At 42.6% G+C, this 23,789-nt stretch overlaps 1 protein-coding gene across 25 annotated transcripts in view; it reads right to left on the bottom strand.

Moving 5' to 3' along the window:
- The window catches only part of ak7b (adenylate kinase 7b), a 157,022-nt gene that overhangs the window by 9,753 nt on the left and 123,480 nt on the right, over positions 1 to 23,789 (bottom strand). Inside the window, exons 17-18 of one of the 25 annotated variants that reach the window (XM_077555300.1) lie at positions 16,554 to 16,712; positions 16,283 to 16,473 (exon numbers count right to left, since the gene is read on the bottom strand). The exons of 23 other annotated variants lie outside the window; for them this stretch is intronic. In XM_077555300.1, coding sequence (XP_077411426.1) covers positions 16,444 to 16,473; positions 16,554 to 16,712 — 189 coding nt within the window. In that variant the 3' untranslated portion in view covers positions 16,283 to 16,443. Of the gene's footprint in view, positions 1 to 16,282; positions 16,474 to 16,553; positions 16,713 to 23,789 lie in introns of those variants that run through there. One more of the 25 variants, XM_077555306.1, reaches the window with a different exon arrangement.

A 23,789-nucleotide genomic window follows, 5' to 3' on the forward strand; every position in this document is an offset into this window, starting at 1 on the left:
AGAGTCATAGCAACTACAATCAGTCAAAGTTATTTATGTTCTATAAGCATCATATATGCATTTAAATTTTACAATATCTTAAAACTATACCTCTCTATGTTATTTGTGTATTAATATTCGTTCGTTTTATATCAAACATAATTTTAAATATGACGTATTTGCACTCGTGAAGCCAAATTAAGTATTCAACATTAGTGCTTAAGAAATTTATATAAGGGGCTTATAAAATCAGTTACGGCAACAATTTATATAATGTCGTTCAATTATTTAACGCAGACGCTTGCGGGTTTTAGCGTTAGAAATTGTATCAGTAATTTTACCGTCTAATTAATTTATCCCGTTTAGCGCTTATTAAATGGTTTCATTTGTTTTATTACGTAAATTTGTATCATACAGTTATTTTATTTGCAAAGCAACATTTCAGTATTAATCATTATTTAATACACTTTTCTTAAGGCTACGTCCGGGATATTCCTCTATATAAAAATTACATACACTCATAACATTATTAACGGGCGGTCGCCGTGTACGCACATTCAAAGTTAAATTGCCGTCATTAAAACCATCGAACAAATGCCATATCTTATTAGAATAAACTAAACTTTTTCACAATATAATCAAGTCCCGTCGTTCAGTATTAAATAGATTTTATGTCATTATTTTACGGTACAATTTTAATCCGGAAGCTTTAGTTCCGTCTAGCGGAAGCAATATCAGGTCAAATCATTTAGTCCTTCAGAATAAAAGCGTACCGTAGCCCCAACATTTTAAGTCATTATTTAAAGTTATATAAATGGTTATAACTTCACCAAAATGCCTAAAGCTAGTATTCTAGCATTATTCATCATCATCTTATCCAAAAAATACACGATTATGTGTCGTTTTTATTCCACTCGTAAACGCGTTCTTTTATGTCGTATTTTACGTCGAACGCCTGGCGGCGCGAGCCTCAACGTCCCCCATCAATAAAATTAACTTACCGTAGCTTATAACGGCGCCATAAGATTTTTTCCACCGCAATCGTACATCCATTTTATCAGTTTTTCAAACCCCGGACATGTCTACTGGGCATTTCTCCGATCGCAACAACCATTTTTGTAGTTCTCAAATAGTGTCCATACTTTCTATTAATTATTGCCGGTATTTTATTTTATTTTATTTTATTTTATTTTATTTTATATTATATTATATTATATTATATTATATTATATTATATTATATTGACGTTACGTCGTATTAATATTTATAAATGCAGTGACGTCTCACTTATAACAGAATTATTCAACACCTTATTTCATCGTGGTCACTTTAAGATTTTACCGTGATGTCAGATTTTTTCTTTTTCAGGACAAGACGGCATACAAACGAATATCAACAAAATATCTCTTTGCGCCCCCGTAAAAACAATAACAATGACGTCGACTATTCTACCACATACAAATAATACACAACAAATATCATGATCTTCTCTCAAAATAATAAATACCGCTTTAAGTCAATTACGAAGCAGTCTCTCGACTAATATAGCCTGTCTGTTCACAATTACTCGATTCAATTGTGCAGAAACCCCTCGTAACGTTACGTACCAATGTCTGGTAATATATCTCATCTGCGCATTCATCTTTCTGTTATCTGCCAGCTGAACAGATCTGTCCATGAATATCCATATTCAATCATCCAAGGACCTCGCGATTGATCACAAAACGGCGTATCAACTCCGCTTATTGCCAACCTGACTACCAAAGCTGAATATATATGTTCTCAGATTTTAACGACGTCAATCAGGGCTGTACAATTCCGCTGTATATTTCGTATTTCCTCCGCAATTTCATCTGAGAACCTCCCGTTTGCGTTTAACAAACTGAATTCCTTGCACAAGGACCTTTAAACAAATTATCCAAAAGAGCCTCTCGCCTGCGTGAACAAAGCTGTTTTCCATTTCAGCTTCTATTTTATGCAAGGAATTTATGTCAATTTCCCAAGCATCTCTCGTCTTGTAAGAACAGAAAATGTCCCTCAAAACTGACTACCAAGCAATTGCGTACAACTCCACGTGCAGCTTTTATTATACAAGGAAATTATGTCAATCTTCCAAGCATCCCCGTCTGTAAAAACAAAATTATAAAAACAAAATGCTTCCCAGACTGACTTCCGAGCGATCGCATACAATCTAACGTGACAGCATTTTCGTATACAATGCTACGTCACCACGTGTACAGTTCAAACACCGTGGTAAAATCCAAAATCTGGGACTTCGCGTCCAAACACACGAATTCAAAATTTATCACTATTTCTCTTACACAAATTCCATCCTCAATATAATTTTGCAAGACGAATTTATCAGCCGCAGCGTTCTCAGACAGACAGAACTCCTAAAACGTGGATAAAGTGTCCACTTACCTTGATTAATGTGGCTGAGAGTTCCATTCGTCTGTGAACGCACCGCTATAAACCGTCGTTTTACGTCGGGTTCACCAATTGAAGGAATTTAAAGGAATTTTGTCCTCTTTGCGTGTTCCAAAAATGAAGATAGATTTAATGTAAGAAAAATACACCTTTTGCAAAAATGATTGAATAAAAATCAGAGAATCTCTGGACAGATAACAGCTTCCGATTACATCACTTAAAAAACGTGGGATTTCAGAGCGTCAAATGTGCTTTTCTACGTGTACAATAGCTTCTTATAGTTAAAAAGACCTCCTCCTTTTCATTTATAGACTAAACATACTCTCTGGTACTTTTCCGTGAGCAGATGGCGTAAACAAGGTCAGGTGGATGTTTTTGAGACAGAATGTGTTATATAGTTGAAGGATTTTCCCATAGCAAAATCTCACAAACAAGTTGAACCAAATTTACGGTGGCCGTGACTGATGAAGAAAGTAAAGAGTGTGTGTGTGTGTTATTTCAAAGCAAATTTTGTTTTCAAGACCGAAATGTGTGTGTACAAAGCGCTGAGAAGGAACTTTTTAGACTAAATAGTATGACCCAGTTTAGGTCAGATTATACCGAAATCAACACCATCAGCTCTGCACAGGACACAAAATATTTCTTATAGGTTAATATGAAGAATTAAAATGTTCATAATGTGTAACAATAGTTGATATATGAAATTAGGTATTAAAAATTTTATAATATCTTTCAGTACCGTAAACCTACAGCCAGTGCAGATTTTCATCATCAGCTTAAGGTAATAATTAAATCTCTAAATCACAAGAAAGAAATAATCATGGTCGGCGACTTTAATGTTAACTGGGATAATATGAAAGACAGGAAAAGCCTTAAAACAATTACTGACTCCTTTGACCTTACACAACTTATTGATTGTCCTACCAGATCAACACATTTCTCCAAAACTAAAATTGACCTGCTGTTTTCAAACAAGCCAGAAAGAATCACTACGACTTGGAACTTGGTCACAGGACTCTCAGACCATAACATGATCTTGTTCTCCTGGAAGCTAAATAAACATTGTTTTTATTTTCACACACATTTGCTCAAGAAAGCTTAAAACTGCAGCTTCATCACGAAAAAACAGCAACAAAACATCAGCAATGCTCTCAAGGATTAAGATTGGGATAGTTTATTTCCCAAAGATGACATAAACTGTCATAAACTGCTGACTCCTTTTCTTGCAAAATTAAGGAGGTTCTGCTTTGTTTCTCCAGAAGGGGGAGCTCCAGGACTAAGAAATCCTGCTCCTTTCCCTGATTCAATAATGAATGTCGCACACTTCTAAAAACCAGAGATAAGATGCTCAAATTATTTCTAAAAATAAGTGGCCTAACCACTGATCGCCCAAAATTTCGACATCTGAGTCGGGATTGAAGTGCATCTTCTGTTTCAATTTAATTATAACTGTTTTGATTTAGTTATAACTATTTAGAATTGGACATAATTGCTTTGATTTACTTAGTATAGTTCGGTGTGAGAATTCAAATGATGTCAGGGGGTGATCTTCTCTTTTTACATTCCTGAGGGCATGTGGTGGGGGCGAGGCGAATGTGTTAATTAGATCCCTTTGTTTTTATTACCGGCCCCACTAAGTCTGCCTCTCTCTGAAAAACAACTCAACTCTCTTGTCTGATTTCTGTTTAACATCATGTGACTCTGGGAGGTGAGCCGAGAGAGGGGAGGGATTTTGTAGGACAAAGGATATTAGCCAAGAGCGGAGGAGGAGACGACACAGATGAGAAGAGCATGAAGTGGGTTCAATTGCATTTTCTCTCTGTCCACAAATTTGTGATAATAAATCCTTAAGGAAATATCTGATTTCACAGATCTCATTGTATGTTTTGATAATCAACATCATGAACATGAAAAATAGTAAGAATCCTTCTGACAACAGGATCAATGGACCTTTTTGAGGAGCATCAATCCTTTTGCCACGCAGGAAGGCTGGATCTAACCACCAAGACGTTTTGGAAATCTCCTCTGCTGACAGAGAACGAGATCCATGGTCAGCATTGGAACATACTTCCACTGGTGTGACAGAGACAATTGCTTGATTCTCTGGACACAGTCAGTTGTAAAAAGTGGTCTTGTCAATCTTTGTCTTTAGTTCTTTTCTGAGAAGCTCCGACATTTCCACAGCGAGCACTGCAGCACACAGCTCTAACCTCGGAACTGTAAACTCTGGCACAGTGGCTAGCTTTGCCTTAGCCATGACAAACCCGACTTCGTTGTGGTCGTCTTCATGTGTAACTCTCAGATAGGCAACTGCAGCTATCGCTCTAAATGACGCGTCCGAGAACACAGAGTTCAATGAAGTTGGCTTTTGAGATGGAGAACAAAACATAGGTACGGGGAGCGTTTAATGTTTTAAGGTGTTGCAGAGAGTCATGCCATGTGCTCCAATTGTTGTACATACCTTGAGGCAAAGGGCTGTCCCACTCAAGATTGCCGCTGGAGAGCTCTCTGAGAAGAAGTCTTCTTTTGATAGTTACAGGTGCGAGCAGCCCAAGAGGATCGAACAGGCTGTGCACGGTTGACAGTACACCACGTCGAATAAAGGGCTTTAGCTCTTTTGGAACATCAAACGTGAAGGTGTCTGATGTGGTGTCCCATATCATGCCCAAACTACGCTGGACTGGGAGTTTGTCGATAGACAGATCGAGGTATTTTATTTATTTTTTCCTGTCTTCAGTTGGGAAAGTGTTTATTACTTCCACTTTGTTGGCAGCAATCTTGTGAAGACGTAAGTTCGACAGTGCAACCATTTTCTGGGCCCTTTGTAAAACATCAATAGCCTCAACTACTGTGCGGAAGGACTTTAATGCGTCATCCATATAGAAATCCTATTCTATGAAGTTTCGAGCGTCGGTTCCATATTCACCTTCTGCTTCTTTTGCGGCTGTCCTCAACCCATATATTGCCACTGCAAAGACATGCACCCTCATGCGATAGTCCACCACGTCTTTGGTCAGGTCGTTATCTTTGAACCACAGGAAGCAAAGGTAATCCCTGTGATCTTCCTGAACAACAAAGCAGTAAAACATCTGCTCAATGTCAGCAGTGATTGCGACAGGTTCTTTTCTAAAGTGAAGGAGCACCCCTCTAAGTGTATTATTCAGGTCAGGCCCTGACAGCAGAACATCGTTGAGGGAAATTCCGTCAAATTGCGCACTGGAATCAAACACCCCTCGAATCTTCCCAGGCTTCTGAGGGTGATATGCGCCAAAAATGGGAAGATACCAGGTCTCTTTAACTTCATCACGAGGTGGTGCCGGCTACGCATGTTTGTTGTCGAGCATTTTCTGCATAAACTCAACAAAGTGTGACTTCATGTCTGGCTTCTTGTCAAACATACGTCAAATAGACATCTGTTATCAGGTAGTCTGCACCTCTGCTCGTTCTAAAATGGGAGTGGTGCTGTTTGTGTCATCTTTGAAGAATCCTTCCATCTTCTTCAGAAAGATCATGTCTTCCTCTGAATGTGCTAGGTGATTATCTTCTTTAGTGCGAGAGAAAATAGCTTCTCCTAGATTCTCAAAGGTAGGCTTAGCGTATGGGTTTGTGAGTGGCAGTGGGTTGCAAACAACTTTTGTTTGATTCTTTGTGAAGCTCTCTTTTACATTAAAACGACTGTCACAGGGAATGAGATAGCTTGGTCGCCCGTTGCCCGGCACATGTGTTTTGAGAATATTTACTTCACTTGGCTTGTGGGCAGTGCCCAGACACACATCACCGATAATGACCCAACCTAATTCAAGCTGAGCAAAAAGGTCATTGTGTCTGCTGCTGATTTGCCGTTTGACCTTGTGCGCTCTGTGCAAGTTGCGTCCTATCAGCAGCAATATTTCAGCATCTGGATCAAGAGGCCGTATTTCACCAGGGATTTCTTTCAGATCGGGGTGATGTAAGGCAGCTTTGGCAGTAGGTATTTATTCCCTTTTGTTGGGGATAGCATTGCACTCTATCAGCGTAGGAAGAGAAAAGTTCATTTTCTCCCATCCAATGATTGAATTATATAGTCGCATGCTCTTCTGACAGTTACTTGGGTTGTGCCAACACACATTTTCAGCGTGCATGGTGTGGCTAGGCCTTGTATGTCAAATGCTTCAAAGAACTGTTTTGGCGAGCAATTGGTTACTTTGTTAGTCTATTATTGCATAAATCTTTTTCCTGTTGTGTAGTTCACCTTTCGGAAAGACTTGTACCAAACAGATCTTGGAGCATGATTTTCCTGTGATTTGATTCCAAATACCTCTGTACATTTAGCTGTAACATTTGACTCCTCTGCGGGGTTTTGCTCCCTGCCGTTCTCTTCAGGATGGTGCTGGACTTGGGTGGAGAGCTGCCAAGTGTTTGTTGCTTTCACATTCGTCACACCTGATGGCAATATCACATTGTTTGGCTTGGTGGGTGTTGGATGGAAGGCAGCAAAAACAAATGTTTTTTAGCGCCTTTTTCCTGTCCTCAAGTACCATAGCTCTAAAGCCTTTGGATTTTCTCAGTGGGTGTGGTTTAAGATGTGTGGGACATTGTCTATTGGTGTCTTTGCTCCAACTGCTACGTCTGTTTTGTGTACTGAGACATGATTAAATGCAGGCTCGCTGAACAGGCTGTAAGTTGTGGTGAAGCTCGGACCATTTCTTGCTTGGGCTTGGCCTTTCACAAACTCAACAAAGAATGAGAAAGTTGGGAAACGTACACGATGGTCTTCTTTGTACTTTGATCCCACCCTTGTCCACTTTTCTTGAAGCGGAAAGGGTAGCTTTTCCACAATTGGACTTACTCCCTTTGCTGTGTCAAGGTAGTTCTAACCCGGCAGATATCCATTAAGTTTTGCTGCTTCCAGTTCACACAGTAAATCTGACAGATCGCGAAGCTTGTATGGTTCTTTGTTAGTGAACTTTGGAAAGGTTTGGATTCTTGCGAACAGAGAACTTTCAATCGCTTCTCGTGATCGGAGCATTTTTCTAGCCTCATCCATATCATGCGCAGACCAGTAAGCGGATGCTTGATGTTGACAGCTTTTAATCTCTTAGCATGTTCAGAAGACTCATTACCCAGCCACTTAATAAGGAGGTTTAGTTCTTCACTGGGTGAAAGACCAAGGTCTCTGATGGTACTCTGGAATGTGGCTTTCCAGCTTAGATAGCTCTCTGGCTTGTCATCAAATTGTGTCAGACCTCCTGTTACTAATTGACTTCTAGTTAGGTATCTGGCAAGTTCGTTGGTAGTGTTTTTACCATCATTTAACATTGGTACATGCTGTGGTTGCAACACATTGTGAGGAGCTTGGTGAATCAAGTCACTTTGTGGAAGTTGTCTGGTGCCCTCCTGTGGCTGTACTGGGCTACGGAACTGGCTCTCATTTGGTATGGAAAGGGTGTAGATTTGTGTGGAATGTTGTTACTGATTTGTACTATCTTGTTGAAAAGTGTCTTCATTTGGAGGTGACTCCATTTCTTCGGCTTTAGCAATGGCTGCATCTGCTTCCTTTTGCAGGTTGAGTACATCCAGCGTCGCCTCCAATTGTGCTTTTTCCACTTTAATGTTCAACCCTAGAATAGAATAGATGAAGCAGAGTTTGAATTTCGGTAGATGCTGGTGTGGTGGATCTGGAATGCATGAAAACCTCCACCTAAGAGTCGAGCCGTTGACCCCGGCCAGGACAGAGCAAGCACAAATCCCCCAGGGCCCCCCAGGCCTCGGCAGCACCAAGGCACAACCGCAGGGGCCACCGGCCGGAGAGCAAACCCAGGAGCCAGGTGCAACCCCCACCCCAACACGGCCCGCGCCCCAAGCCCAACGCAGCAGAACGGGGCATGGCAATAAATATTGCAAATAATAAAGGGGACAGTGGGCATCCCTGTGTTGTGCCTCTCTGTAGAGTAAAACTCTGAGATATAATCCCATTAGTAGTAGCTGTAGCTTTAGGAGAATCATATAATATTGACACCCAGTGAATAAATGATTTCCCAATGCCAAATTTATTTAAAACAGCAAAGAGGAAGGAAAAGTTAACTTTGCCGAAGGCTTATTCTGTATCCAACGATATAATAACTGCCTTTTTATCATGCCACTGTGACATGCTAATAAGGTTAAAGAGCCTCCTAATATTATTAGTAGAGTGACGACCTTTAATAAAGCCTGTTTGGTCGCTATGAATTATTGTCGCGATTACTATTACTATTACTATTTGTAGTCTAGATGCGAAAACCTTAGCGATAATTTTAATATCAGTGTTAATTTGTGAAATCGGACGGTAACTTGATGGAAGGGTGGGTCTTTTTCTGGCTTTAATAAAAGTTTAATTGCTGCTGTATTCATGTGTGGACGTATGTAACCATTAGTTTTAATTTCTGTTACTATTCTTAAGAATAATGGAGCAAGCATTAACCAAAAATGCTTGAAAAATATAGCCAGATAACCATCCGGGCCAGGTGCTCTGCCATTAGGCATACTATCTAGAGTACTGTACAGCTCGTTTATAGTAAGTGGCGCATCTAACATATCTTTATCTTCAGTAGTTAACTGAAGTATATTTAAGCTACTTAGTAGGTTTTATCTATCATGAAATTAATAACATGTGGCCCTTTAGCCCTATTGTCCAGCATATAAATTACATGCTAAATGCAATTTCACGTTTACCCACAAGAGGGCAGCTGCAAGACCCTGTATGACCGTCTTCTGCGCATTCATGCGCTTCTTTATCGTGCATGGGACGGAGGGGATACTGACAGCTAACCCTTTGCAATGTACAGGAAATATGTGGGAAAGCGGCACCTTAAATAACACAATCTTTAAATCAAGCCAATTGAGAAAGGTGTGTTATTGCCTTGGGACTCTTGTTTTCGTCACAGCTGCATATCCCACCCCCAAACACACTGTGATTGTGATTGGTCAACAACACTAGTGGTGCGGCTCGGGGCAAATCAGGGAGCTTCGAACAAGATTGATTCTCAGGAGTTGGTGAACTCAAATCAGCTTGCAGGCAAGGCAAACTGACAGCAACAATGAATTAAAACAAAAAAGAATGGTATGGACCGATTTGGGTCGGTACTTCCGACCACCGATTCAAAATCAAAGAGTGCCATGTTTTGGTCCTGAAACACGTCTTTCACGTCTAAATTGTGACTGTGCGTGAGTGGAAGATTTGGTGTTTTTCATGGCGGAATTGAACGCAACATTATACGTGCAACTGCGTACTGACATCACCCACTCACGCAGGACTTCATGCGCTAAAACTTCATGCGCTAAAACACATTTCCGTTTTTTGGCACCAAGCCAAAGAAATACAGTTTCTGAAGTATGACAGTGCACAATGCACATCTGAGAGGGAGGTGTCGGCGGCGTCCTCGCTGTATGAGGAGCCAGTGCACGTCTTTCCCCACTGATCGAATCATGCTAGAAGGCACACGGCTATAAGGTATATAGACATTGTAATTTAGATATAGTAGTACTGGTGACCATATTTAAAGTAGCAAAAGATTGTGGCCAAAATGTAGCGAGCATTACAGACCTTAGTGATGGGTCAATGAAGCGTCATGAAGCGTGTTGACACAATGACGCACTGTGTTGATACTGTGTCACTGAATACTGACACCTGCTGTAGCTTAAATATCACTACAGGTAACTAAGGTGACTTTTTTCTCTTCCTCTTACAGACTTTATTCAAACAATAAACATTATACCAAGTATGTGAAAAAATTTAATACAAACATGTATACAATGCAAACAAATCGAACACACAACACGCCAGAGACGTTAAAAAATATAAAGAAACTAAACAAAATAAAATCAACAATATAACAAAAAGGAAAAAAAAGATTGTACAAAGTCACATAAATAAATGAAAAAGTTTACAGTAATATGGTTTCACAGCTTTTGGATACATACAAGTGGATAATGATGGAAAAAAACTCAATGAAGGATGGTTTCTTATGCATAAATTTGGACCTATGAATGTAACTTTTGTTAGAATAATAATGTTTATCAAATAAAATTGTGCATGGACAGTCTTATCATATTCAAATAAATACACTAAAGGTAACCAAGGTGACAGACTCAACTGACACTAATTTGATGACTTCAATTAAATAAGTCTTTGTATTTCCTACTGTAGTACTTTCTTCATTTAAATTCAAAATGTTTGGAGATGCAGTCAATAAATACAGTCATGGCCAAAAGAGAGAATGACACAAAGTATTGGTGTTCACAAAATTTGCTGCTTCAGTGTTTTTAGACCTTTTTGTTAGATGTTATAATGATATATTGAAATTTAATTACAATAATTTTTCAAGTGCTAAAGGCTTTTATTGACAATTAAATGAAATGTATGCATAGTGTCAATATTTGCATTGTCGACCCTTTTTTTCAAGACCTCTGCAATTTGCCCTGGTATGCTGTCGAATAACTTCTGGGCCACATCCTGACTGATGCCAGCCCATTCTTGTATAATCAATGCTTGGAGTTTGCCAGAGTTTGTCTTTTTTTTTTTTTCACCCGTCTCTTGAAGATTGACCACAAGTTCTCAATGGGATTAAGGTTTGGGGACTTTCCTGGCCATGGACCCAAAATGTTGATGTTGTTCTCTCTAACCCACGTTGTTATCACTTTTGCCTTCTAGCAAGTGCTCCATTATGCTGAAAAAGGAATTGTTTGTTACCAAACTGTTTATGGATGGTTGGGAGAAGTTGCTCTCGGAAGATGTTTTGGTACGTAAACGTGTCAAAAAATGAAAAACCTAAAACTACTACATTAATGAAAAACCTGGTCCAAACAATTTAGCGTTAATAAAATAAATGGAGTTTACAATGTTGCAGCTGGGCCTCGAACCAAAACCCCAAAATACACAAGCAACTCATGTAGTCTCTTTAACCATTGATTTAAACGGTGACAGTACATACCTTGGAGAATCACTTTCTATAATGTAAGGAAAGTGAAACTGAATTGATATGAGATCCAAATGGTCAATCATAAGATTTTACTGTGATTTTATTCTACCGTCTAGGTGGACAATCCTTTCTCTTTCGAAATCCCTATCACACTGACTTGAAGGGAATTATGTGCGCCTCAAAAGATGTGTGAATCATTAGAGACGCAACCCGCTGACAGACGTGCTTCGGCACTTCCTTATAAAGCTTGACACCAAGCTTGACACCAAGTAACAGGCGGCGGTGTCAGTCACGTGGTTTTCACAAAGTGCTACACGCACCGACACAGGGGTTCCTCTACAAACTTGACACATGCATTGATGCATCGGTGTTGCCGGATCCATCACTACAGACCACATTGGGTACATTAAAATGATTAATTTGAACCCAGTTATTCTCTTTGTTCATGTCATGTCCTCTTCCAACTGTAATTTTTAAAAAATATTTGAGTCCAACTCCAGGGATGGAGCCCCCAGCCCAGGGGAGGGGGAGGAAGGCGGACAGGGGAGGGGGACGGGACGGGGGAAGGAGAAAACAAGAAGGGGGAAGGGACAGCGGCAGGCAGCAGGGAGAGAGGGAAGGAGGAGGAAGGGTGACGAGGGAGAAGGGACCGGGAGGCTGACGAGGATAGGCGGGGGAAAGGGAGGAGGGAGAGTTGGTAAGGTAAGGGAGAGGGGAGAGGGGAGAGGGAACCATGGGGCATGGAGGAATGTTGGGAAAATTGTACAATTAGTTATAACATAAATAAGCACTTTACTATTGAAGAATGAAGAAGAAGAAGAATTGCTTCTGCTTGCAATAAAGAATGCTTGCTCTGCTCCTACACAGCATATTAAGGTAGTCGTATCTAACAGCTGATTAACAGGAGAAGACTCATGATGACAAGAATATCCAACCCAGCGGAATTAATTGAGCCAGTCCGCTAAAACGCCCTGTTGATTGCAAACATGACCACACATGTACTCAGCACTTACATGCACACACACAGACAAACAAGTACACTGTGTTGCAACTATGCTGCCCCCCCCACGCCACCTATAGAGTTGGAATACCCATGTAACCAGTGACCACCCTAAGGAAATAAAAAGAGAGGGCTTGGCAGAGTGTGCTTCAGAGTGGTAGGAGGTTGTAACTGAGGCACACCTCTGCCCATTCTCCTCGCTAGCTTCTAAAAAGGTACAAGGTGTCTTCTCTCCTTCATTGTGTTGTGTTTTTTATGAATGCCATCTTATTGAACCTGACATCCCCCTTAAACTAATTAGGAAATGGCCCCATAATCTAATTGGGAAATGCCCCCTTAATCTAATTAGAAAAATGGCCCCTAATATATTTAGGAAATACCCCCTTAATCTAATTAGAAAAATGGCCCTTAATATATTTAGGAAATACCCCCTTAATCTAATTAGGAAATGGCCCCTTAATCTAATTAGGGGTATTTCCTAATTAGATTAAGGGGCCATTTCCTTAACCTAATTAGGAAATCCCCCTTAATCTAATTAGGAAATTGCCCCTAATCTGATTAGGAATGGGCCCCTAATCTAATTAGGAATGTCATCAATCAAATTTTGACATAAAGTCCCTAGTAATATTCTCTCTACAATAGTTAAAGATGTAATATTTGACAACCAACATGGAATTTAGGCAACCAGGATCTTCTCTTTGTCAAAGTACTGCATAAAACTGCCCATCTTTGTGCTTTGAATTCCATTTCTGCACTTCTATTATTATTTATATAATTATTTAAATGTTAATTAAAAAATAAACACAAAATCATAAATGATGGTAGCTAGATAAAACCTGTGCGATGAAGGGATTAAGGTGACGGGGAGGGTGCGCAATCATTGATGCCACTGAATTTGGCCCCGCACCAGCTGAAATCCGATGGCATGGAAACAACAAAGATGACCAGCAGCTGGGAAGGGTTGTAGTGACATGCCAGGATTTACTGTAATCGGTAAACTGCCTAATGCTCAGCCGCAGAGCAGGTTTTCTGTCAGGGTTTGCCTTCCCTTAGCTTTTGGCATAATGCTTCCCAGGCAGCAGGACCATTTACCCATGGTTGCGGGGCAAGATGGTTTAGGCGCCAGCAGACCGCCTAGGCCCTTCTCCGTTAGCTAAGGCAGGGTTCACGATGTGCATGTGGAGATAGAACTAATGGGTGGGAGAGGCTATAAGTGACGCTATGACTTTCGAAGCATTATATAGAAGGTACACCGCCCTCGTGTACCCCCACCTCGGGTCTTCACCACCCCTCTAGAACCCCCCAAAAAATCATAAATACAATTATATTGAATAGTTTTTAAACTAATGCATTAATTATAACCTCCTAGACCAAAGATTTCGTTTTTACAGTGCACAGTAAGATGATTTATTTCCCATTTTTTAACTTCAAAAGTTCAGTGGACCTTTATTTAAACAGTAAGAATTTTGAGTCTGCAACATTTGGTTTAGGTTTGAGAGCCAATATTACCCTTTTACGGCTTTTTTAGCGCCCTAATGTACACTTGATATTATTCTTTTTAAAATCTTTAAAAAGTGCACAATAAAATTAATGGTAGAATCATCTTCAGGATGCTAAAATAAACTGAATACAGCAAGAATTTTGAGTCCTGGCGTTTGGTTTAGGTTTTAGAGCTGAAGTGAATCTTCTGTTTCAATTTAATTATAACTGTTTTGATTTAGTTATAACTATTTAGAATTGGACAAAATTGCTTTGATTTACTTAGTATAGTTGTGTGTGTGTGTTCAAATGATGTCAGGGGCTGATCTTCTCTTTGTGCTCTCCTGAGAACATGTGGTGGGGGCAAGCGAATGTGTTAATTAGATCCCTTTGTGTTTACAACCAGCGCCAGCAAGTCTGACTCTGTAAACGTCAACCTTTATCTGATTTCCTGTGTTCCATCTTGTGACTACAAGGGGGAAGGAAAAGAAGGAGGTATCATGTGACTGTCTGAAAGGAGAGCAGAGAGAGGGGAGGGACTTTTAGATGGACGAAAGAATATGAGTGACTAGCTCGTTGAGGGGCGTGACAGTTGAGAACCAAAATGGCGCGGGTAGCTGCATATTCTCACTGTACACAAATTTGTGAATAAAATCCTTAGGAAATGCCTGAATTCACTGATCTCATTGTATGTTTTGATAATCAACATCATGAACACAGGAAAAGTAAGTATTCATCTTACTTCAGAGCCAATATTAACTTTTTTTACCAGCTCAGTGGACTAGTGGTAGAGTGTCCGTCCGCCCTGTGACTGGGACGTCGTGGGTTCAATCAGCAGCCGGGTCATACCAAAGACTATAAAAATGAGACCCATTTATTATAAGATTTATACCTCGATCGTATCTAAAAGATTTGAGTTGTTTATAACTGATATTATAGACGATAATAATAATAATTAATTATTAAATTAATAATCAATTGACTCATTAATTGAAGGAGACTCAATCAGTGTCTTCTTGTGCCGGTCCCAAGCCCGGATAAATACAGAGAGTTGTGTCAGAAAGGGCATCCGCCGTAAAACTTTGGCCAAATCTAAGATTTGAATCAAATATATGAGTTCCATACTGGATCGGTCGAGGCCCAAGTTAACAACGACCGCCATCGGTGCTGTTGACCTACAGGGTGCCAGTGGAAACTGGACTACTGTTGGTAAAAGAAGGAAAGGAGGAAGGTGTGTTCGTAGGAAGAAAGAGAAGAGTAACACCAAGTGTCTGGGACTGAATTTAACCTCATTGCTTGCACCAATTTGTACAATCTGGTTAATGTTTGCAAAGTTGCACTTAGAGATGGTCTCATGTTGGCCCGAGACCCAGAGAGATGTTGTCCTGGATGGGAGATACACCAAGCTGTTGAAGAACAGATGAAGAAGGTTCAGGAGAGAGAGAGTTCATTCCGATGGCAGGGGAACCTCACAGGGACGGGTCGGCCTGCTGGCTGGGGACGCTGTAATCCCTTTATCCTTTGCATTGACCAAAAGCAGCGTGTTTCGCTGGGACTGTCGTAAAGCAATTGCGCCGAGGTGTGTTGATGGAGAGAGACATGGAAAACAGACAAGACAGCGGCTCTCAAGGACAAGGGTTCCCTACCACTGCTCTAGTCGCTGAATCGGTGGAGGCTGATGTCTGTGGATTTTACTCTACTTCATCTATCCTTCCTTCCTTTCTTCAGTCGTTCCTTCTGTCTCCCTAATTTGTTGGAATTGAGATGTTTCTGGGATTGGTGAAAGATTCTAGTTTGTAACCCTGTGGGTAGTAGTTGGTGTCTGGTCGGTGCTGGATTTCACTTTACTTTTTTTTCTTTTCTTTGATCCTTCCTCAGGTCTCCTGACAACTTTACGACTGGCAGGATTCTGAAGTTTTTGGTTTAGGCGAAGGGTATGGGATTTTAAATGGTTTCAGGTGAATTAATGAACACACACACGAGAGAGAGAGAGCAATGATGATGACATGTTAAATCGGTAAGATTACCGAATAAACAATACTGAGCTCAATACTGTGTGCGGACTGACAAAGACAAAAAATCCTTTAAGATTCGAAAAATCCTTTTGTGTGTACCAGGTTTTAAAGAGTTGAATTTTCTCATTGTCAAATCCAAGATAATCTAATTTGATCAAAGTAAGTAGAATTTTAAGTGGATTGAGTCCTTTTACAAAATAGTACTGTGTAGTACGTTAAGTTTGAATTGTTTCAGTTAACGGCTGCACCAAAAGTTGTGATGTTGATTTTCTAGTATTGCATTCACAGCAAAGTCAACCCCAATTTGGCTAAACATACCCATTTTCAACATTGTCATTGCTGACATGGCAACATTATTGCTATCACTTTGAAAACCTCGTGCAAACAGCCAAAATTACACATTCTTATTCCATTTAGAGTGAAAAAATGAGCTTGTCAATATCCAATGAGGTAGTAAAAATACAGCTGAATTTAATATGACTTTTGATTGAAAGAATTTTAATAAAGCTCAGAATCATTCAATTAAAGTAATGTAAGTAAATCCTGGATGCTCTCCAGGTGCCAGTGGAAGACCAGGGCACATTGACTTCTGTGATGCCAAAACGTGTCAGGGGTTGTTCTTTATCAAATACTCTGCCTGAAATGATACAGAACAAATATAAATAAAAATGTCAAGGCATAAAATACAGCCAAAATGAGTCATTATCAGTTCATTACCAGGAAGTCAATTGGATCCTCTGGCCATGCTGACCCACATGCAATCAAGCCCTGTGACAGAGTGGTTATGATGTGCTCCAACAAGTAGGTCTTCATTGGCATAGACAGAACCTCCAATTGCTGCATTTCCCATTGCCTCTTCTCTTCTAAAGTCTTAGTCTTTCACAAACACATAGTATCTTGTATCAAATTCCCAAAAAGTCACGATCATGAGTTACAAACCCATCCATCCATTCACTCTCTGTACTGCTTATCCTCATTTGGGTTGTATGTATGCTGAAGCCTACCCTATCTTACTTTAGGTGAGAGGTGGATACACCCTGAACTGGTTGCTGGTCACACACATTCACACCTATGGACAATTTAGAGTATTCAGTTAGCCTACCATCAGGCTTGCCATGACCAACAGGCTTGACATGGGCTTAAGTCCCACGCCTGGGACGTTGTTCCTCTTCCAAAATGATGTGTACGTGTGTGTTGCTACTCTGTTAGTTTATCCAATGTTCCGGACCTTATGCATATTAAAAGGAAGCTGAAACATACTCTGACAAGGTAAGGCAGGGTGAACCCAGGCACAGGAATTGGGTTAGCCTCAACAGCTGCAGTTTAATTAACACAAATCACCTCTGGACTGAGGGAAAAAACACTGAACAAAAGACGCTTAAAACAAGGCACTCAAAACGGGTAACAAAGGGCGCTCCAAACAGGAGGTAAAAACTGGATACAAAAAAACACGAGAGCAAGACTAGACAAAGCAAGGGCTGTGGATATTAGCTGTGGGAACGCTTCCATGCACACGACGTGACACTTCAGCAACAAGGCAAGGGATACGCAGACTATTTAACACATGAGGGCGATTGGGAACAAGTGGACACAATCAAGGAATGGGGCGGACACAGACACCACATGAAGAAGGGCAAATGACCTGAAACGAGAGGAGAGTTAGACTTTCAAAATAAAACCGGGAATGACAAGACAAAAAACCCAAAACCACCCCACTGCGACATGAGATACTCAATGTAACACGTTAAGCCGAAATTCAAAATAAAGTTTGCCAAATAGAGTAATACATTGACGACAATGCAAATAGCCTTAGTACACCTTTACTTTGAACCTTGCGTACGTCGTGGCGTGATGGCTGGCTTGACTTTGCTTTTAGACCTTTCTGTCTTCATTTATTTTATAAAACACTTTTGCCCATTAAAAAAAGAATAACGTTCAACTCAAAATGTCAAATGGAGCTGTTTAGATTATAGGAACACAGCTTTAAGCCAATTAATACCTTATGTTACACCTGAAACATGTAAAAATAAGAATGTTTCTGCCTCATTTGCACTTAAAAGTTGAGTTCCTAAATCCTAAACGGCTATATTAGACATTTTGAGTTGATTATTTATTTATTTTTTAATGGGAAAAGGCGATTTACAAAGTAAATGAAGACACTAAATCCTACACAACTATATTAGACATTTTGAATGGATTTTTTTGTAATGGAAAAAGCGCTTTACGAAATACAAACCCAATTCCCAAAAAGTTGGGACACTATACAAATTGTGAATAAAAACTTAATGCAAATTTTAATATTTTATTCAAAATAGAACATAGAGAACAGGTCAAAAGTTTAATTAGAGAAAATGTATAATTTCAAGGGAAAACTATGTTGATTTTAAATTCCATGGTGTCAAGAAATCTCAAAAAAGTTGGCACAAGGCCATTTTCACCACTGTGAGGCATCCCCTCTTCTTCTTAAAATAGTCTGCAAATGTCTGGGGATCGAGGCGACAAGTTTCTCAAATTTAGAAATAGGAATGCTGTCCCATTCTTGTCTAACGCGTCTCTCTAACTGTTCAACTGTCTTGGGCTTTCTTTGTTGCACCTTCCCCTTTATGATGCGCCAAATGTGCTCTATAAGTGAAAGAAGTGGACTGACTGCAGGCTGGCCATTTCAATACCCAGATCCTTTTGCTACGTAGCTATGATGTTGTAATTAGTGCTGCATGTGGTCTGGCATTATCGTATTGAGAAATGCAAGATCTTCTCTGAAAGTGATGATGCCTGGATGGGAGGAGATGTTGTTCTCGAATCTGAATATACCTTTCTGCATTGGCAATGCCTTTCCAGATGTGTGTGCTACACGCACTCATGCAACCATATACGATCACAGATGCAGGCTTATAAACTGAGTGCTGATAACAACTTGGGCTGTCCTTGTACTCTTTAGTCAGTATGATTGTACTGTAGAGTTTCATCTGGCACGGTGGATTGTGTTCACCCACAATGTTTTGTGGAAGTATTGCTGAGCCCTTTCTGTGATTTGCCAGAAAGGACAGTAAACATTCCTGTTTGCGGTGCAGTGCCGTTTAAGGGCCCGAAGATCATAGGCATCCAGTATGATTTCTCGGCCTTCACCCTTACAGAGATTATTCCACATTCTCAGAATTTTTCGATGATGTTATGCACTGTAGATGATGATTACTTCAATCTTTTTTAAATTTTTTGCTGAAATTTCTCCATTATCTTTCTGTCACACCGCGGTGAGGTTGTCTTGTCATTTCCTGTTTTATTTTGAAAATTCTGACTCCTCTCGTTTCAGGTCACTTGCCCTTCCTCGTGTGGTGTCAGTGTCAACCCTGATTCCTGATTGTGTCCACCTGTTTCCCATTACCCTCATGTGTTAAATGGTCTGCGTCTCCCCTGTCTTGTGCCTAAGTGTTTTCGTCAGAGCCACTAAAGCCAGTTACCGTCCACAGCCTTGTTGCCCTGTCCCTTGAGAGAACTTTGGTTTGTAACTTTGAATAGCCACAGTATTGTTTTAGTTAATGAGTGATTTTGGTTTTGATTGCAGTTTAGACTTCCTCCCTTTTGGAGCGCCTTTAGTTTAACTTTGAATAGCTTTTGTTTTTCCCTCTCAACGAGGAACTTTTGTTTTGTTTAATAAAAGCTGCTTTAGCCTCAACCTCTATCTCTGCGTCTGGGTTCTAAAACTGCCACGTTGTGTCAGTACACTTAGGCCAGTATGGACCCAGCAGAGAGAGAGCAAATGGTCGCAGCAATGCGAGCTCAGGAAGCCCGTCTCTCGCAGCCCGACGTTCAGGGTCGCACCAATAGCCCTCCTGCCGTGCCAGAGACTCAAGCAGCCTTGCTGATTCCGCCAGTGCCGTATACCGTATACGCCTCCCCTGAGCGATTCTCTGGGGAGCCAAGACAATGCAAGGCATTTTTAACAGACTGTGACATTCATTTTGAGTACTCCCCCCAGGCTTTTCCCACAGGTCGATCCCGGGTGGCTTTCATGATTTCTCACCTGACTGGGAGAGCCAGAGCCTGGGCCACGGCAGAGTGGGCCCACAGTTCCCCACTCTGCGGCTCCGTCACGGAATTCCGAGCCGCTCTTCAGAGGGTCTTTGATCCAGCCTGTTCCGACCGGGAAAAGGCCCGGCAGCTAAGCAGCCTGATACAAGGAATGGACTCCGTGAGCGACAATGCCGTCTGCTTCCGCACTCTAGCGGCAGAGAGTGGCTGGAACTCCACGGCGCTCTATGACGTCTTCCTCAAGGGCCTGGCGACGTCCATCCAAGAGCTGCTAATCTCAGTCGCTCTGCCACCGGATTTGGACTCCCTCATCGCCCTGGCCATACGGACGGATCATCGGCTGCAGAGCCGCGGTCGCCGGGCAAGGACGATGGAGGGATCTCCGCTCTCCCAAGCATCAGGTGTGTCAGCTCCTCTCGGTTCCTTGCCAGTTCAGCGCCAACCCGTTCCCTTGGGGCAAGAGGAGGCGCCCATGCAACTGGGCAGAGCGCGGCTTTCGCTGGAGGAGAGACGGCGCCGACAGCTGGAAGGTCTGTGCTTTTACTGCGGTAACCGAGATCACCTCGTGGCCGCCTGCCCAGCCAAAAGGATCCAAACGGTGAGTCAAGTTACGTCTCCAGTGTCGGTCCCACGAAAACTCACACCAGTAAGAATCATTCACCGCACCACTCCCACAGACCTCCATGCCCTGATAGATTCTGGGGCAGATGAGAGCCTGATAGACTGGGGGCTTGTGAGACATTAAGGCTAGGGCACTAAATGGTAGTGAGTTATTCATCATTACACACATCACAGAACCCATCCAGCTCCAAGTTGGCAAACATAAGGAGCACCTAGTTTTTCATGTGTTTCAGTCTCCTTCACACACTCTGGTCCTAGGACACCCATGGTTGTGTGAACACAACCCCCATGTAAACTGGTTGACTGGCGAAGTTCTGGGATGGGGGAAGAATTGTGTGAGCCATGGGGTTGGTTCGCCAAATCGAGAAGTGGACATCACGACTGTTAATTCCTTCACAGACTATGAATACCCAAATCTGAGCATTGTCCCTCCTTGCTACCATCACCTCCATGAGATATTCAACAAGACCAAAGCCATGTCGCTCCCACCCCATCGTGCCTATGACTGTGCCATAGAGCTGATTCCAGGTTCCACCATTCCCAAGGGACGCCTATATTCTGTTTCAGGACCAGAGAAGGCGGCCCTTAAGGAATACATCGAAACTTCCCTGAAGGCTGGACTGATTCGTCCATCCTCATCACCAGCGGGAGCAGGCTTCTTTTTTGTGGGGAAAAAGGATGGTTCCTTTACGGCCTTGTATAGACTATAGCCTCCTTAATGACATTACATTAAAGAACCGCTACCCCCTTCCTCTCATGTCCTCCGTGTTTGAAAATCTTCAACAAGCTACGATCTTTACCAAATTGGACCTGCGCAATGCCTACCATCTCAGTAGGATCCGGGAGGGGGATGAATGGAAAACAGGGTTTAATACACCTAGTGGCCATTACGAGTACCTAGTCATGCCCTTCGGTCTCACTAATACTCCTGCGGTTTTCCAGGCCATGATTAATGACGTTTTGAGAGACTTTCTGGACCAGTTTGTGTATGTTTATTTGGACGACATACTTATATACTCGTCAGATCTAGCCACACATCAAATCCATGTTTCCAATGTTCTTCAAAGACTGCTTGAGAACAAACTACAGTATATGTCAAGGCAGAGAAAAGTGTCTTTCATGCCAAAACTGTCTCCTTCCTGGGCTTTGTCATAGCCCCTGGGAAGGTACAGATGGATCCGGCTAAAAGTAGTGTCGTGAGGGAGTGGCCCACACCTGATAGCCGCAAGAAGGTTCAGCAATTCCTCCGGTTTGCAAACTTTTACAGACGCTTCATTAGAGGGTTCAGCGCAATAGCTGCCCCTCTGCATGCCCTCACCTCCCCTCTGGTGAGGTTCAGCTGGTCACTGGCGGCAGAAGCCGCATTTCAAGCACTCAAACAACGCTTTGTCACAGCATCAATCCTCACAATGCCAGATCCACAGCGGCAATTTGTTGTGGAAGTGGACGCGTCCAATGAGGGAATCGGAGCTGTCCTGTCTCAGCGTGCAGAGAAGGATGGAAAGATGCATCCCTGCGCCTTCTTGTCGCGACGACTATCCAAGGCTGAGCGAAACTATGATGTTGGGGACAGAGAGCTTCTGGCTGTCAAGATTGCTTTGGAAGAATGGAGGCACTGGCTTGAGGAGGCGAAGCATCCGTTTGTGGTCTGGACCGATCACAAGAACCTGGAGTACATACGCAAAGCCAAGAGACTTAACCCACGCCAGGCCAGGTGGGCGCTGTTCTTTAACCGTTTTTCCTTCTCTCACTTACAGGCCAGGGTCTTGTAACGTCAAGCCCTGTCCTGTCTCTATGACCCCGAGCCTGCAGCTAAGGAACCAGAGACCATCCTTTCGCCGAACTGTGTGGTTGGAGCCGTGACATGGCAAATCGAGAGGGATGTTAAACAAGCAAACGGCGAGGCAACCCCACCAAATGGATGGCCACTTAATAGACTATTTGTCCCAGTGCAGCTGCGCCCACAGGTGTTCCATTGGGCCCACACCTCGCTTCTTTCCTGTCATCCGGGAGTCCGACGGACAATGTACGCCATCTCCCGGCGATTCTGGTGGCATTCCATGGAGCCGGAGGTCCGGGAGTACATCGGGGCCTGCTCGGTATGTGCCCGAAATAAGACATCCACCAGATCGCGCATGGGCCTGCTGCAGCCCCTTCCCATTCCTTCCAGACCATGGGCAGAAATATCCCTGGATTTTGTCACAGGGCTCCCCATCTCCCGAGGTAAAACCACAGTTCTCACTGTAGTCGACAGATTTTCTAAAATGGTCAGATTCATAGCCTTGCCTAAGCTTCCCTCAGCCAAGGAAATGGCTGAGGTCATGATTAACCACGTCTTTCGAGTTCATGGGTTCCCTAGCGACATTGTGTCGGACCGGGGGCCCCAGTTTGTGTCTCGTTTCTGGAGGGAGTTTTGCCGCTTAATCGGCGCCAAAGCCAGCCTAACCTCAGGGTACCACCCTGAGGCTAACGGCCAGTCTGAACGCCTCAACCAACAGTTAGAAACCGGTCTAGGGTGCCTTGTCTCCCAGAATCCTGCAACGTGGAGCAAACACCTGGTCTGGGTTGAGCTTGCCCATAACTCCCTACCTACCTCTGCCACAGGACTCACCCCATTCAAATGCGTTTTTGGATACGATCCCCCCTTTTTTACTAACCTGGAGTCTGAGGCCTCTGTTCCTTCTGCCCATGCCTTGGTCCGTCGCTGCCGTCGCATCTGGGCAGCCGCTCGGCAAGTACTGGAGGGTCAGAGGCAAGCGAGCAGCTGATCGGAAGAGGAGACCTGCTCCAGTATACCAGCCGGGGGATAAAGTGTGGCTGTGCTCCAAAAACCTTCACTTGCAACAAAGTTGGCACCACGGTTTGTGGGCCCGTACCCCCATCTCCAAGGTGATCAACCCGGCCGCTGTCCGTCTTCGCCTGCCTCGGTCCCTTCGTGTTCACCCAACGTTCCACGTTAGCCAAGTCAAGCCAGTCAGGGAGAGTTCCCTGGTTCCCGGCTCCTTCGCCCCCGCCGCCTCCTGTGATTGTGGATGGGGGTCCCGTCTACAAAGTGAAGCGACTGCTGGCCGTCCGCAATCGGGGCCGGGGCAGGCAGTTTTTGGTGGACTGGGAGGGGTATGGGCCCGAGGAGAGGCAGTGGGTTCCTTCCCGCTTCATTTTGGAGGACTTCTATAGGGATCATCCTGACCAGCCTGGGCCGTCAGGAGTCGGCCATAGAGGGAGGGGTACAGTCACACCGCGGTGAGGTTGTCTTGTCATTTCCTGTTTTATTTTGAAAATTCTGACTCCTCTCGTTTCAGG

The sequence above is a fragment of the Vanacampus margaritifer genome, chromosome 1 (assembly GCF_051991255.1).
Source record: "Vanacampus margaritifer isolate UIUO_Vmar chromosome 1, RoL_Vmar_1.0, whole genome shotgun sequence".
Lineage (NCBI taxonomy): Eukaryota > Metazoa > Chordata > Actinopteri > Syngnathiformes > Syngnathidae > Vanacampus > Vanacampus margaritifer.